Here is a 15,931-nt window from a genome sequence, read left to right on the forward strand (position 1 = left end):
AGTGAGAGCCCCTCACACAGTCGGGATGGTGTTCTTCGGCTTGCAAGCATCCCCCTTTTTCCTCCAAACATTATGGTCATTATGGCCAAATAGTTAAATTTTTGTTTCATCAGACCAGAGGACATTTCTCCAAAAATAATGATCTTTGTCCCAATGTCAGTTCAGAACAAATTCCTATTTTCAATGACGGCCTACCAAAAGGCAAAAGTCCTCCTGCTGGGACGGTGGCTCGGATTAAAAATAAATAACATTTTGGACAAAAGACACATCACAACAAGAGAGACAACACAACACTACATAAAGAGAGACCTAAGACTACAACACAGCACGGGAGCAACACATGATAACACAGCATGGTAGCAACACAACATGGTAGCAACACAACATGGTAGCAACACAACATGGCAGCAACACAACATGGTAGCAACACAACATGGTAGTAACACAACATGGTAGCAACACAACATGGCAGCAGTCCAACATGGTAGCAACACAACATGGTAGCAACACAACATGGTAGCAACACAAACATGTTACAAACATTACTGGGCACAGACAACAGCACAAAGGGTACGAAGCTATAGACAACAATACATCACGTGAAGCAGACACAACTTTCAGTAAGAGTGTCCATGATTGAGAATTTGAATGAATAGAGGGCGATAAAACCGGCCAGTTTGAGTGTTTGTTGCAGCTCGTTCTAGGCGCTAGCTGCAGCGAACTGAAAAGAGGAGCGACTCCCTCTGCTGTAAACGGGACATACTGAAATATCGCAACTGATGTTGAATTCACAGACGCCAGCGCATCAGGCTGTAATTTCATAAAGTAGATGAATCAACTGTTGACTCGTTTAAACTTGCTTGTGTCCTATTCGGGCCCGCGGGCCTTGTGTTTGACACGTGTGCACTAGCCTATTGTCCACGTTACGACTGACTTGTGACACTAGCCTATTGTCCACGTTACGACTGACTTGTGACACTAGCCTATTGTCCACGTTACGACTGACTTGTGACACTAGCCTATTGTCCACGTTACGACTGACTTGTGACACTAGCCTATTGTTCACGTTATGACTGACTTGTGACACTAGCCTATTGTCCACGTTACGACTGACTTGTGACACTAGCCTATTGTTCACGTTATGACTGACTTGTGACACTAGCCTATTGTCCACGTTACGACTGACTTGTGACACTAGCCTATTGTTCACGTTATGACTGACTTGTGACACTAGCCTACTGTCCACGTTACGACTGACTTGTGACACTAGCCTATTGTCCACGTTATGACTGACTTGTGATCATCGCCCCTTGCTAGTCTGATTGTATAGACATTTCCAGCCTTAACTACAGTCGTCCATTTTCATAAAAAAATATGGAGTAATTGTAACTGAAACAGTTCATCACAAATGTGTTGAGGCAGCAAACAAGTTATGATTTACAACCTGACAGCAATATGTTTTAGGGACTGCCAAGAAACGTATTGGTGAATTATATGAATCATGAACGGCATCCATCTATTCTGACAGCTATGCCTTAGTGTACGTCATGGAATGTTCAGTCACACGGAACCAAATTTTAAAACCTCTTTATAAAGTTGGTTTTGAAGCATGACCTGGGAAGTTGATATCTTGGACTGATATTAAGGAATGTGCTCAGTGTAGACATACCTGGACCCTTTACAGAGGGTAAGTGCTGTAAGTACTGTGTTACAGAGGGTTGTTATCCCACTGCATGTCCTCATAAAAATGCCTGAAAACACATCACACCCCAGAAGACAAACTGATTAAAATAACCAGACGATTTCACTTGTCGTTTTTATTTCAATGTTCTTTATGTTGTTTTTTTTTCCCAGGAGAGTTTGAACATGACTTTGGACCACAAGTCTCAGATTTTCCAGAACTTAAATGGAGCAATCGGTGAGTTGCCACAGCCCTTATTAGGGGAGAATGGGGTATGGGGTACGTTTAGAATGGGGTATGGGGTAGGTTTAGAATGGGGTATGGGGTACGTTTAGAATGGGGTATGGGGTACGTATAGAATGGGGTATGGGGTACGTTTAGAATGGGGTATGGGGTACGTTTAGAATGGGGTATGGGGTACGTTTAGAATGGGGTATGGGGTACGTTTAGAATGGAGTATGGGGTACGTTTAGAATGGGGTATGGGGTAGGTTTAGAATGGGGTGTGGGGTACATTTAGAATGGGGTATGGGGTACGTTTAGAATGGGGTATGGGGTATGTTTAGAATGGGGTATGGGGTACGTTTAGAATGGGGTATGAGGTACATTTAGAATGGGGTATGGGGTACGTATAGAATGGGGTATGGGGTACGTTTAGAATGGGGTATGGGGTAGGTTTAGAATGGGGTATGGGGTACGTTTAGAATGGGGTACGTTTAGAATGGGGTATGGGGTACGTTTAGAATGGGGTATGGGGTACGTTTAGAATGGGGTATGGGGTACGTTTAGAATGGGGTACGTTTAGAATGGGGTACGTTTAGAATGGGGTATGGGGTACGTTTAGAATGGGGTATGGGGTACGTTTAGAATGGGGTATGGGGTACGTTTAGAATGGGGTACGTTTAGAATGGGGTATGGGGTACGTTTAGAATGGGGTATGGGGTACATTTAGAATGGGGTATGGGGTACGTTTAGAATGGGGACAGGGTAAGTTGAGCCATCATTGGGTAAGGAGGTGATGGTATCTTGTGATGGTGCTGGTATGTTAAAGTTTAATTCATGGAATGGGGGTGTGGTATATTGTAAATCTGAAATGTATTCCTACATTCAGTTGTAGATCTTTCTGTTCAATATCACGTAACCTTCCATTTTGTGACCAGTTGTCTGGGACAGGGATGTTATTTCGATGTGCCAATTCGTAGGCAAGTTATCTGCATTTGACGTTACTGAGCTCATGAAACTGGTCTGTGAGATTTTTTGATCTGTTTATCAAGCTCAGACTCCATGTCATCAGACCTTGTGTTCCTCTGCTACTCTGTCACAGCCTCTCTTCACAAAGCTCCTTGTTTGTTTTATTTTAGTTCATGCACCTCGTCAGAGTCATTCTGTCTATTTCTTCATTCCTTGCTGCTGCTCTAATGGACTTGTTCCCTTCTCTCACTTCCTTGGCTGCACTCAGGAATCTCAAGGGGGGCCAGACACCAGCTCGTTTTACGTTTGTTTACGCAGGACATGATGATGTCTGCCCCAAGGCCATTGGCTCAACTTACGATGATGATGTCTGCTCTGTACCAATAAAAAGTGTGCTCAACTTACCCCATGGCCATGGACTCAACTCACCCCATGGCCATTGGCTCAAATTACCCCATCGCCATCGGCTCAATTTACCCCATTTTATTTGTCACATCCACATGGTTAGCAGATGTTAGTAATGGCTGTTTCACAGTCTGATGGCCTTGAGAATGAATCAGTGTTTCAGCATGTTAGCCCACACAGCTACCAGGATGACCTGTCATGGTTTACAGCCTCCTAGTCATAGAGACCCTAACTGATTTACAAAACGTTTGGCTTTGGTAAAGAAAACAAGCACGATAAAACCTTTTACACAATACAGTGCATTCAGAAAGTATTCAGGTTTCTTTTTTTCCACATTTTGTTACATTAAAGCCTTATTCTAAAATGGATTAAATGTGTTTTTATACACACTATACCCCATAATAACAAAGTGAAAACTGTTTTTTATTTTATTTATTTTTTTAGCAAATGTAATACCAATAAATAAAAGAAATGCCGTATTTACTTAAGTATTCAGACCTTTTGCTATGAGGCTTGAAATAGAGCTCAGGTGCCTCCTGTTTCCATTTGGTCATCCTTGAGATGTTTCTATAACTTGATTGGAGTCCACCTGTGGTAAATTCAACTGATTGGACATGATTTGTAAAGGCACACACCTGTCTATATAAGGTCCTACAGTTGACAGTGCATGTCAGAGAAAAAACCAAGCCATGAGGTCGAAGGAATTGTCCATAGAGCTCCGACACAGGATTGTGTTGAGGCACAGATCTGGGGAAGGGTACCAAAACATTTCTGCAGCATTGAAGGTCCCCAAGAACACAGTGGCCTCCATCATTCTTAAATGGAAGACGTTTGGAACCACCAAGACTCTTCCTAGAGCTGGCTGCCCTGCGAATGTCACTCTGACAGAGATCTAGAGTTTCTCTGTGGAGATTGGAGAACCTTCCAGAAGGACAACCTTTTCTGCAGCACTCCACCAATCAGGCTTTTATGGTAGAGTGGCCAGATGGAAGCCACTTCTCAGTAAAAGGCACATGACAGCCCACTTGGAGTTTGCCAAAAGGCCCCTAATGGACTCTCAGACCATGAGAAACAATATTCTCTGGTCTGATTAAAACAATATTTAACTCTTTGTCCCGAATGCCAAGCATCACATATCTGAAGGGAACCTGGCACCATCCCTACTGTGAAGCATGGTGGTGGCAGAATCATGCTGTGGTGATGTTTTTCAACGGCAGAGACTTGGAGACTAATCAGAATTGAGCGAAAAATGAACAGATTGAAGAATGGAGAGATCCTTGATAAAAACCTACTTTCAAGTGCTAAGGACCTCAGCCTGGGGCAAAGTTTCACCTTCCAACAGGACAACGACCCTAAGAACACAGCCCAAAAAATTTAGGAGTGGCTTCGGGACAAGTCTCTCAATGTTCTTGAGTGGCCCAGCCAGAACCCGGACTTGAACCTGATCGAAATCTCTGGAGAGACCTAAAAATAGCTGTTCAGCGATGCTGCCCATCCAACCTGACAGAGCTTGAGAAGATCTGCAATAGAAGAATGGGGTAAACTCCCCAAATGCAGATGTACCAAGCTTGTAGCGTCATATCCAAGAAGACTCGAGGCTGTAATCGCTGCCAAATGTGTATTTAAAAAAAATGTTCTACAATTGCAAAAAAAAAGTATAAAAAACGTTTTTGATTTGTCATTTTGGGGTATTGTGATGTCATTTTGGGGTATTGTGATGTCATTTTGGGGTATTGCGATGTCATTTTGGGGTATTGTGATGTCATTTTGGGGTATTGCGATGTCATTTTGGGGTATTGTGATGTCATTTTGGGGTATTGTGATGTCATTTTGGGGTATTGTGATGTCATTTTGGGGTATTGTGATGTCATTTTGGGGTATTGTGATGTCATTTTGGGGTATTGCGATGTCATTTTGGGGTATTGCGATGTCATTTTGGGGTATTGTGTGTAGATTGATGAGGGAAAAAAGCAATTTAATCCATTTTAGAATAAGGGGGTAACAACAGAATGTGTATCAAGTCAAGGGGTCTGAATACTTTCCGAATGCACTCGTTTGGCTTGGTGAAAATCTGTTTTTTGGCCCTAACTCGCTTACCACTTTTTCCATGTGGTTTTCTCCTTCACAGACTTCATGAAATGATGACCTCTTCCTAGATATTTTGTCAAATTATACATCTTGTGTGTGGTTTCCTAGAAACAATGGGTGGCTCAACTACCACTTTGGCTCATTTTACCCCTCTATCCCCTGCTGTAAACCGTTTCCAGGAGTCTCTGTCTTTGAAACTCTCAGCTTTCTGGAGTCTCGGTTTCCTATCTCCAGCTGATGAAAATTACACTCAGGAAAAGTATTTATAGATTTTGGAATTGTACCAATCTGTAAAAACAACTTTAGCATTTTTACAACCTTATTTCACAGAGATTACATTTATTAGACAGTTACTGAGTTCTGTTTTGTGCCAGTGACTGTGTATTGAGCCAAAGAGCCAGACAGAGTCCAGACAGAGTCCAGACAGAGTCTTGTGACAGCCAGATAAATAAAGGGTTGAGATCATGTTTAGATACTGTAAGGCCCCAGTAGCGTAATATCAACCCTGTTCTTCTGTTCTCCTGTCTCTCCCTAAAGACGAAGTTCTTCTGAAGTTTGGAACGGAGAGAGTACGAGTCAGAAACACCGTGTACGACACACTGCCAGTGGTCGTCCATGGAAACGCCAACACCAAAGTGAGTAAGACATTATTCATGTTTGAACATGCTGGGAACCATCCACGGTAAAATCCACTGTTCAGGTGTCTGGTTCCAGATCCATGACCCCAGTTCAAAAACATGTATAATCACTGTTTCAGCCTTGTTGAATTATGTCAGTGTTTCACATTGCTTTATTGTAGTTGGAATGAAAAGATGCAACCCTCCCCAGAGCTGCCTGGAAGGCTGGTGTTCAGGCCAACTTTCTGAGGTTCCTGTCCAAATAGCTGTGCTGAAACATCTCTAGAGTTAGGGATTCTACGTTGGAGGAATAGTTGGGATTCTTTAGAATCTGTGTGGGGGAACTTCACTGGAATCCAGCCAACATTCGGTGTCACTCCCTCCTCATCTCTACCTCACTCCCTCCCTTCTCTCTCTACCTCCCTCCCTCCCTCCTCATCTCTACCTCCCTCCCTCCCTTCTCTCACTGCATCCCTCCCTCCCTTCTCTCACTACATCGCTCCCTCCCTTCTCTCACTACATCCCTCTTGATCACATCCTCCATCTTCTCTCTCCCTCCACCCCCCTCTCTGCAATGTAACTTCTCCCTCCCTCCCTCCCTCCCTCCCTCCCTCCCTCCCTCCCTCCCTCCCTCCCTCCCTCCCTCCCTCCCTCCCTCCCTCCCTCCCTCCCTCCCTCCCTCCCTCTATCCATCCAACCTTCCCTACCTCTCTCTCTCTCTCTCCCTCCCTCCCTCACTCCCTCTATCCATCCAACCCTCCCTCTCTCTCTCCCTCCACCCCTCTCTCTGCAATTGAACCTCTCCCTCCCTCCATCCATATCTCTGTCTGTCCAGCCTCCCTTCTCCCTCTCTCTGTCCATCCCCCTCTCCCTCCCTCCATCCCTCTCTCCGTACCAGTACTATAACACTGGGTCAGTGAGTCCATAGCAGGATGTCTGGTAAATTCAGAAATCATTCTCCTGGGGATACACTGAGTCTGGAACCAACAGAACCCAGAACATCTTCTACCCCCAAGCTATAAGACTGCTAAATAGTCTGCGTAGCTATTGGTTAACTATTTACCTATATGCATTGACCCTTTTTGCATTAATTCTTTAGACTCGTCACTTTATCCTTCCTATATGTAGATATCTACCTCAATTACCTCGTTCCCCTGCACATTGACTGGTAGCGGCCTGATGAAGTGCCTGGGCTGACCTGTCATCACACAGAACCTTGTAAATGTACCAGCAGGGGCGGCAGCTAGCCTAGTGGTTAGAGTGTAGAGGTGGTAGGTAGCCTAGTGGTTAGAGTGTAGAGGTGGCAGGTAGTCTAGTGGTTAGAGTGTAGAGGTGGCAGGTAGTCTAGTGGTTAGAGTGTAGGGGCGGCAGGTAGCCTAGTGGTTAGAGTGTAGAGGTGGCAGGTAGTCTAGTGGTTAGAGCGTAGAGGTGGCAGGTAGTCTAGTGGTTAGAGTGTAGGGGCGGCAGGTAGCCTAGTGGTTAGAGCGTAGAGGTGGCAGGTAGTCTAGTGGTTAGAGTGTAGGGGCGGCAGGTAGCCTAGTGGTTAGAGCGTAGAGGTGGTAGGTAGCCTAGTGGTTAGAGTGTAGAGGTGGCAGGGTAGCCTAGTGGTTAGAGCGTAGAGGTGGCAGGTAGCCTAGTGGTTAGAGCGTAGAGGTGGTAGGTAGCCTAGTGGTTAGTCTGTAGAGGTGGCAGGTAGTCTAGTGGTTAGAGCGTAGAGGTGGTAGGTAGCCTAGTGGTTAGAGTGTAGAGGTGGCAGGGTAGCCTAGTGGTTAGAGCGTAGAGGTGGCAGGTAGCCTAGTGGTTAGAGCGTAGAGGTGGTAGGTAGCCTAGTGGTTAGAGTGTAGAGGTGGCAGGTAGTCTAGTGGTTAGAGCGTAGAGGTGGCAGGTAGTCTAGTGGTTAGAGTGTAGGGGCGGCAGGTAGCCTAGTGGTTAGAGCGTAGAGGTGGCAGGTAGTCTAGTGGTTAGAGTGTAAGGGCGGCAGGTAGCCTAGTGGTTAGAGCGTAGAGGTGGCAGGTAGTCTAGTGGTTAGAGTGTAGGGGCGGCAGGTAGCCTAGTGGTTAGAGTGTAGAGGAGGCAGGTAGCCTAGTGGTTAGAGTGTAGAGGAGGCAGGTAGCCTAGTGGTTAGAGTCTAGTGGTTAGAGCGTTGGACTTGTAACTGAAATGTTGCTAGATCGAATCACCAACCCGACAAGGTAAAAATCTGTCGTTCTGCCCCTGAAAAAAACTTAACCCACTGTTCCTAGATCAGTTAACCCACTGTTCCTAGACCAGTTAACCCACTGTTCCTAGACCAGTTAACCCACTGTTCCTAGACCAGTTAACCCACTGTTCCTAGACCAGTTAACCCACTGTTCCTAGACCAGTTATCCCACTGTTCCTAGGCCGTCATTATAAATACGATTTTTTTTCTTAACTGACTTGCCTAGTTAAATAAAGGTAAAATAAAATAAAAAGCTTTTGAGAACAGTGAGTTATTAAGGTCAGGTTAATGGTTAAAGGCCTAACTTAACGACCTGTCACAAAGTAACCGGCAGGATCAACACAACAGTTGATGTGGATTCACTTGAAATGAAGTCTAGTTTAGTTGCACCTGAATGACATCTGTTGTGTGGTTGTTGTTGTCAGCCGAGGTAGAGCGGGGAACCCCTGGCTTACAATGATTAGAAACACACACACACACACACACACACACACACACACACACACACACACACACACACACACACACACACACACACACACACACACACACACACACACACACACACACACACACACACACACACACACACACACTCAGAGTTCACCTCCAACAGTTCTATTATGTACCAGAGAATCTGTTGTTTAGCCAAGACATGGATCCCAACACTAGTACTGTCGTCAAAATGCTCCCACGTGTGTGTGTGTGTGTGTGTGTGTGTTTTGCTATGGGGATATCTATGATTGCATGATGATGAATTGCACTCTGGGGTTCAAACTGCTGTCAGATAGACACTAGTGAGTAGGCTGAATAATACACTCTCCTTAGGAAGGGTATATTTAAAGCTATATTCCTCCTCTTCTCCTCCTCCTCTCCTCTCCCCCTCTCCTCCTCTTCTCCTTCTCTTATTCTCTCCTTCTCCTCTCCTACAAATGTCATTGTAAATACAACCCTTATTTATGTTTATTTATTTTCCCTTACGTTAGCTCCTATAGAATATGTTAAATACGCTGAAGCTAAACCTGCCTAGCTGCTAGTGATCTATCTATACAGTATGACCTGCCTAGCCGCTAGTGATCTATCTATACAGTATGACCTGCCTAGCTGCTAGTGATCTATCTATACAGTATGACCTGCCTAGCTGCTAGTGATCTATCTATACAGTATGACCTGCCTAGCTGCTAGTGATCTATCTATACAGTATGACCTGCCTAGCTGCTAGTGATCTATCTATACAGTATGACCTGCCTAGCTGCTAGTGATCTATCTATACAGTATGACCTGCCTAGCTGCTAGTGATCTATCTATACAGTATGACCTGCCTAGCTGCTAGTGATCTATCTATACAGTATGACCTGCCTAGCTGCTAGTGATCTATCTATACAGTATGACCTGCCTAGCTGCTAGTGATCTATCTATACAGTATGACCTGCCTAGCTGCTAGTGATCTATCTATACAGTATGACCTGCCTAGCTGCTAGTGATTGACTTCAGAAGGGAGAATAATTACCTCTACTCCTCTCCTGTGACCTGTCTGTGACCTCTCAGTCCAGACTGACATTCCTACAGACCAATTGTGCACTGCTCAGAGGTAATGCACTGTGTAAGGAACAGAGTGCCATTTTGGATGCCGCCTATTGAACATACTACCACAGTAAATCACTAGTAAACACAGACGACCACCGAACACCAATGTGGAATATACTGTTATCTTGATACTATATGGAACTTTGCTGCAACAAGGACAAATCAACATGACATGACAATGGGGTTTGTTGAGGATTCATGATCCCATCTATTTGTTCTTTTTTTCCCCCAGATGTATTTGAACTATCTAGGAAACTACATCCCCAACGCCTGGAACTACGAGAGAGGCTGTGGCGTCTGTGACCACAACATGGTGGATTTGTCTCAGCTCGAAGTGAGTGAACCACACAAATTCACATTTCCTCATCTTCTCTCCTTCTACTCCTCCTCTTCCTCCTCCTCCTCTTCCTTCTCCTCCTCGTCCCTCCTCTACTCCTCCTCTTCCTCCTCCTCTTCCTTCTCCTCCTCTCCTCTTCTTCTTCATTCTCCTCCCCTCCTCCTCTTCTTCCTTATCCTCCTACTCCTCTTCCCTTCCCTCCTTTCCTCCTCTCCTCCTCCTCTTTCTCTTCCCTCTCCTTCTCCTCCTCCTTCTCTTCCTCCTCTCCTCCTCCTTCTCTTCCCTCTCCTCCTCTCCTCCTCCTCTTCCTCCTCTCCTCTTCTCATTCTCCTCTCCTCCTCTCATTCTCCTCTCCTACAAATATCATTGTAAATACAACCCATATTTATGTTGATTTATTTTCCCTTTTGTACTTTAGCTATTTGCACATCATTACAACACTGTATGTTGTATACATAATATGACATTTGAAATGTCTTTATTCTTTAGGAACTTCTGTGAGTGTAATGTTTACTGTTAATGTTGGTTTATTTACATTTTAATGTAATTCAATTATCTATTTCACTTGCTTTAACAATGTTAACATATGTTTCCCATGCCATTAAAGCCCTTATATTGAATTGATATAAAGAGAGAGAGAGAGCTAGAGAGAGAGTGATGGAGATGTAGAGAGAAACACAGAGAGAGAGAGATACATATAGAGAGAGACCTAGAGGGAAATAAAGAGAGAGATTGAGTGGTGAGATAAGACAGATATCACATGCTTCTCTCTCTCTCTGCCTCTCTCTCTCTGCCTCTCTCTCTCTCTGACTCCCCCTCTCTCTCTGCCTCTCTCTCTCTCTGCCTCTCTCTCTCTCTGCCTCTCTCTCTCTATCAATTCAATTCAATTCAAGGGGCTTTATTGTTATGGGAAACATATGTTAACATTGCCAAAGCAAGTGAGGTAGATAATATACAACAGTGAAATAAACAATAAAAATTAACAGTAAACATTTCACATACAGAAGTTTCAAAACAATAAAGACATTACAAATGTCATATTATATATATATACATATACAGTGTTGTAACAATTTACAGATGGTTAAAGTACACAAGGGAAAATAAATAAGCATAAATATGGGTTGTATTTATAATGGTGTTTGTTCTTCACTGGTTGACATTTTCTCGTGGCAACAGGTCACAAATCTTGCTGCTGTGATGGCACACTGTGGAATTTCACCCAGTAGATATGGGAGTTTATCAAAATTGGATTTGTTTTCAAATTCTTTGTGGATCTGTGTAATCTGAGGGAAATATGTCTCTCTAATATGGTCATACATTGGGCAGGAGGTTAGGAAGTGCAGCTCAGTTTCCACCACATTTTGTGGGCAGTGAGCACATAGCCTGTCTTCTCTTGAGAGCCATGTCTGCCTATGGCGGCCTTTCTCAATAGCAAGGCTATGCTCACTGAGTCTGTACATAGTCAAAGCTTTCCTTAATTTTGGGTCAGTCACAGTGGTCAGGTATTCTGCCGCTGTGTACTCTCTGTGTAGGGCCAAAGAGCATTCTAGTTTGCTCTGTTTTTTTGTTAATTCTTTCCAATGTGTCAAGTAATTATCTTTTTGTTTTCTCATGATTTGGTTGGGTCTAATTGTGCTGCTGTCCTGGGGCTTTGTAAGGTGTGTTTGTGTTTGTGAACAGAGCCCCAGTACCAGCTTGCTTAGGGGACTCTTCTCCAGGTTCATCTCTCTGTAGGTGATGTCTTTGTTATGGAAGGTTTGGGAATTGCTTCCTTTTAGGTGGTTGTAGAATTTAACGGCTCTTTTCTGGATTTTGATAATTAGTGGGTATCGGCCTAATTCTGCTCTGCATGCATTATTTGGTGTTCTACGTTGTACACAGAGGATATTTTTTGCAGAATTCTGCATGCAGAGTCTCAATTTGGTGTTTGTCCTATTTTGGTTGGTTGGTGAGCAGACCCCAGACCTCACAACCATAAAGGGCAATGGGCTCTATGACTGATTCAAGTATTTTTAGCCAGATCCTAATTGGTATGTTGAATTTTATGTTCCTTTTGATGGCATAGAATGCCCTTCTTGCCTTGTCTCTCAGATCGTTCACAGCTTTGTGGAAGTTACCTGTGGCGCTGATGTTTAGGCCACGGTATGTTTCGTTTTTTGTGTGCTCTAGGGCAACAGTATCTAGATGGAATTTGTATTTGTGGTCCTGGTGACTGGACCTTTTTTGGAACACCATTATTTTGGTCTTACTGAGATTTACTGTCAGTGCACAGGTCTGACAGAATCTGTGCAGAAGATCTAGGTGCTGCTGTAGGCCCTCCTTGGTTGGTGACAGAAGCACCAGATCATCAGCAAACAGCAAACAGCAGACATTTGACTTCGGATTCTAGTAGGGTGAGGCCGGGTGCTGCAGACTTTTCTAGTGCCCGCGCCAATTCGTTGTTATATACGTTGAAGAGGGTGAGGCTTAAGCTGCATCCCTGTCTCACCCCACGACCCTGTGTGAAGAAATGTGTGTGTTTTTTGCCAATTTTAACCACACACTTGTTGTTTGTGTACATGGATTTTATAATGTTGTATGTTTTACCCCCAACACCACTTTCCATCAATTTGTATAGCAGACCCTCATGCCAAATTGAGTCGAAGGCTTTTTTTAAATCAACAAAGCATGAGAAGACTTTTTGTTTTGGTTTGTTTGGTTGTCAATTAGGGTGTGCAGGGTGAATACATGGTCTGTTGTACGGTAATTTGTTAAAAAGCCAATTTGACATTTGCTCAGTACATTGTTTTCATTGAGGAAATGTAGGAGTCTGCTGTTAATGATAATACAGAGGATTTTCCCAAAGTTACTGTTGACGCATATTCCACGATAGTTATTGGGGTCAAATTTGTCTCCACTTTTGTGGATTGGGGTGATCAGTCCTTGGTTCCAAATATTGGGGAAGATGCCAGAGCTAAGGATGATGTTAAAGAGTTTTAGTAGCTAGGAAAAACTAGCTACTAGCTACGTTGCTAGGAAAAACTCCCTAGAAAAACAAGAACCTAGGAAGAAACCTAGAGAGGAACCAGGCTCTGAGGGCTGGCCAGTCCTCCTCTGGCTGTGCAGGGTGGAAATTATAAGAGTACATGGCCATTAAGGCCAGTTTGTTCTTCAAGATGTTCAAACGTTCATAAATAACCAGCAGGGTCAATTAATAATTACAGTGGTTGTAGAGGGTGCAACAGGTCAACACCTCAGGAGTAATTGCCAGTTGGCTTTTCATATCCGAGCATTCAGCAGGTGCGGTAGAGAGGGAGAGGGAGGGTCGAAAACAGCAGGTCTGGGACAGGTAGCACGTCCGGTGAACAGGTCAGGGTTCCATAGCCGCAGGCAGAACAGTTGAAACTGGAGCAGCAGTACAACCAGGCAGTGTTTGGACGGCCAGGACAGGAAGAGAGAGAGAGAGAGAGATCCTCAGCTCCGTCATCTAACATTTTCTACTGCTTGTGTAACAGTCTTCCTTCTGTCCCTCTCCTCCCCACCTACCTGGGCTCGAACCAGGGACCCTTTGCACACATTGACAACAGTCACCCTCGAAGCATCGTTACCTATCGCTCCACAAAAGCCGCGACCATTGCAGAGCAAGGGGGAAAAAACTACTTCAAGGTCTCAGAGCGAGTGACGTCACTGATTGAAACGCTATTAGCGTGCACCACCGCTAACTAGCTAGCCATTTCACCTCGGTTACACTTGAGCTCCTGTTCCTCTTCATATTTATTTATATTAAATATTATATTTACTTATTTATATATATTATATTTATATTATCTCAACACTATTGTGAAGCTACTGCACCTAATTATAAACAGTACCAGCAATCCAAAATGAGTACCGGAACCTATTTCAGTCCAAGTCTAGGACTGATAAGGAGTAATCAGGTGGGACTATTTTAGGATGCTTCCACTGGATCAGAGCATAACGTTTTTCCCTTTTCACGCTGAGTGGTTATCGAAAAGGGAGAGAGCTGGAAAGATTTCTCAAATACATTGAGGAACTATGGTCAATTTTCAACGGATTTTAAAAACAGACTTTGTTTGCTTGCTGTTTTGAGGTGAAGAAAAACATAACTTTGAGAAGCTGCACAGGTCATTCATTAGTGGTGGTGTGTTAAGCCAATCAGAAATACCGTCAGATCCCCAAATGGGCACATTTATATGCCCTACATTTGCGTGCAGTGAGAAATGTTCCGGGTGGGTAACCACGGTAACTTAGCCTGGTGGATACAACGCCTGCTGAGCAGGACCATTAAATAAAGGACTGGTTAGACAGTGACACCCCTTTAAGTGAAGCTCAATGAAAACCCAACAACCATGTCCTGCACCACAGCAGCTCTCTGCTTCCTCTGTCTAGAGTGGCTCTGAGACACTCTTTTAACAGGGACACAGGGCACACCAACGGCCATCGTTGGGCTGGGAGGGTTACACACAGACACACAGACAGATACACACAGACAGATACACACAGACACACAGACAGACACAGAGACAGATACACACAGACACACAGACAGAGATACACACAGACACACAGACAGAGATACACACATACAGAGATACACACAGACATATACACACAGACACACAGAGAGAAACAGACACACACAGAGAGATACACACAGACATATACACACAGACACACAGAGAGAAACAGACACACACAGAGAGATACACACAGACATATACACACAGACACACAGAGAGAAACAGACACACACAGAGAGAGACACACAGACAGAGATACACGGACACACAGAGAGAGATACACACAGACACACAGAAAGAGACACACAGACACACAGAGAGAAACAGACACACACAGAGAGAGACACACAGAGAGAGACACACAGACATTTCTTGTTGATGTACTCTACTTGAGTGGGTGATCTTCCTGTCTGTTTTTGCACCCCTCGGGCTTGTGCGGTGGAGGAGATCTTGGTAGGCTATACTCAGCCTTGTCTCAGGGTAGTAAGTTGGTGGTCTGTTGATAGCCCTCTAGGGGTGCGAGGGCTGTACTTTGATAAAGTGGGTGGGGTTACCGAGGGTATCGTCGGACGGGGCCACAGTTCCCCCCCCCCCCCCCCTTTCAGCCTCCAGTATCTATTCTCTAATATCTCTCACTCTTTCTCCCTCTCTCTATCTCTGTCTCCCTCTCAGGGCCTGAGCCCTAGGACCATGCCTCAGGACTACCTGGCCGTTCTCTGCTGATGTAAAGCACTGCTTCTTGTCCCTTGCACAAATAGCCTACAACTGTGTCTGTCCCGAGCTCACTGGCGCAGGAAACTGAGGGCCCAGAATATTTTATACAATGTTGTAGGTTCACTAGTGGGCCAGTTAATATTTGATACAAGGTTTCCAGTTCTTTGCAGACAGGCCATGTGCAGCCAATGTGATTAATATTTATTTTCATCGGGATAGTTTATACCTGCAGGCTGCAATGTTTTTATTTGTTGGCTTTATGTTGTCTATTTTTACATTGTTGCCAATGGCAAAATAAGTTACTTTTAGATTTGTATAATTTTCATTTAGATTTGGATAGAATTTAGATTTTATTTAACTAGGCAAGTCAGTTAAGAACAAATTCTTATTTATCATGACGGCCCTACCCCCTTGGCCAAACCAGGACGACGCTGGGCCAATTGTGCGCCGCCCTATGGGACTCCCAATCACGACTGGTTGTGGTACAGCCCGGAATCTAACCAGGGTCTGTAGTGATGCCTCTAGCACTGAGATGCCTTAGACCGTGCCTTAGACCGCTGTGCCACTTGGGAGCCCCAATATATATGAA

At 44.3% G+C, this 15,931-nt stretch overlaps 1 protein-coding gene across 2 annotated transcripts in view; it reads left to right on the plus strand.

The window, feature by feature from the left end:
- LOC139420124 (procollagen-lysine,2-oxoglutarate 5-dioxygenase 2-like) overlaps nucleotides 1-15,931 on the plus strand; it is a 155,015-nt gene that overhangs the window by 73,004 nt on the left and 66,080 nt on the right. For both annotated transcript variants that reach the window (XM_071169863.1, XM_071169864.1), the window contains exons 6-8: nucleotides 1,855-1,918; nucleotides 5,902-5,999; nucleotides 10,001-10,102. In XM_071169863.1, the coding sequence (XP_071025964.1) occupies nucleotides 1,855-1,918; nucleotides 5,902-5,999; nucleotides 10,001-10,102 (264 nt within the window). The remainder of the gene's footprint in view (nucleotides 1-1,854; nucleotides 1,919-5,901; nucleotides 6,000-10,000; nucleotides 10,103-15,931) is intronic.

The sequence above is a fragment of the Oncorhynchus clarkii genome, chromosome 11 (genome assembly GCF_045791955.1).
Source record: "Oncorhynchus clarkii lewisi isolate Uvic-CL-2024 chromosome 11, UVic_Ocla_1.0, whole genome shotgun sequence".
NCBI classification, from domain to species: Eukaryota; Metazoa; Chordata; class Actinopteri; order Salmoniformes; family Salmonidae; genus Oncorhynchus; species Oncorhynchus clarkii.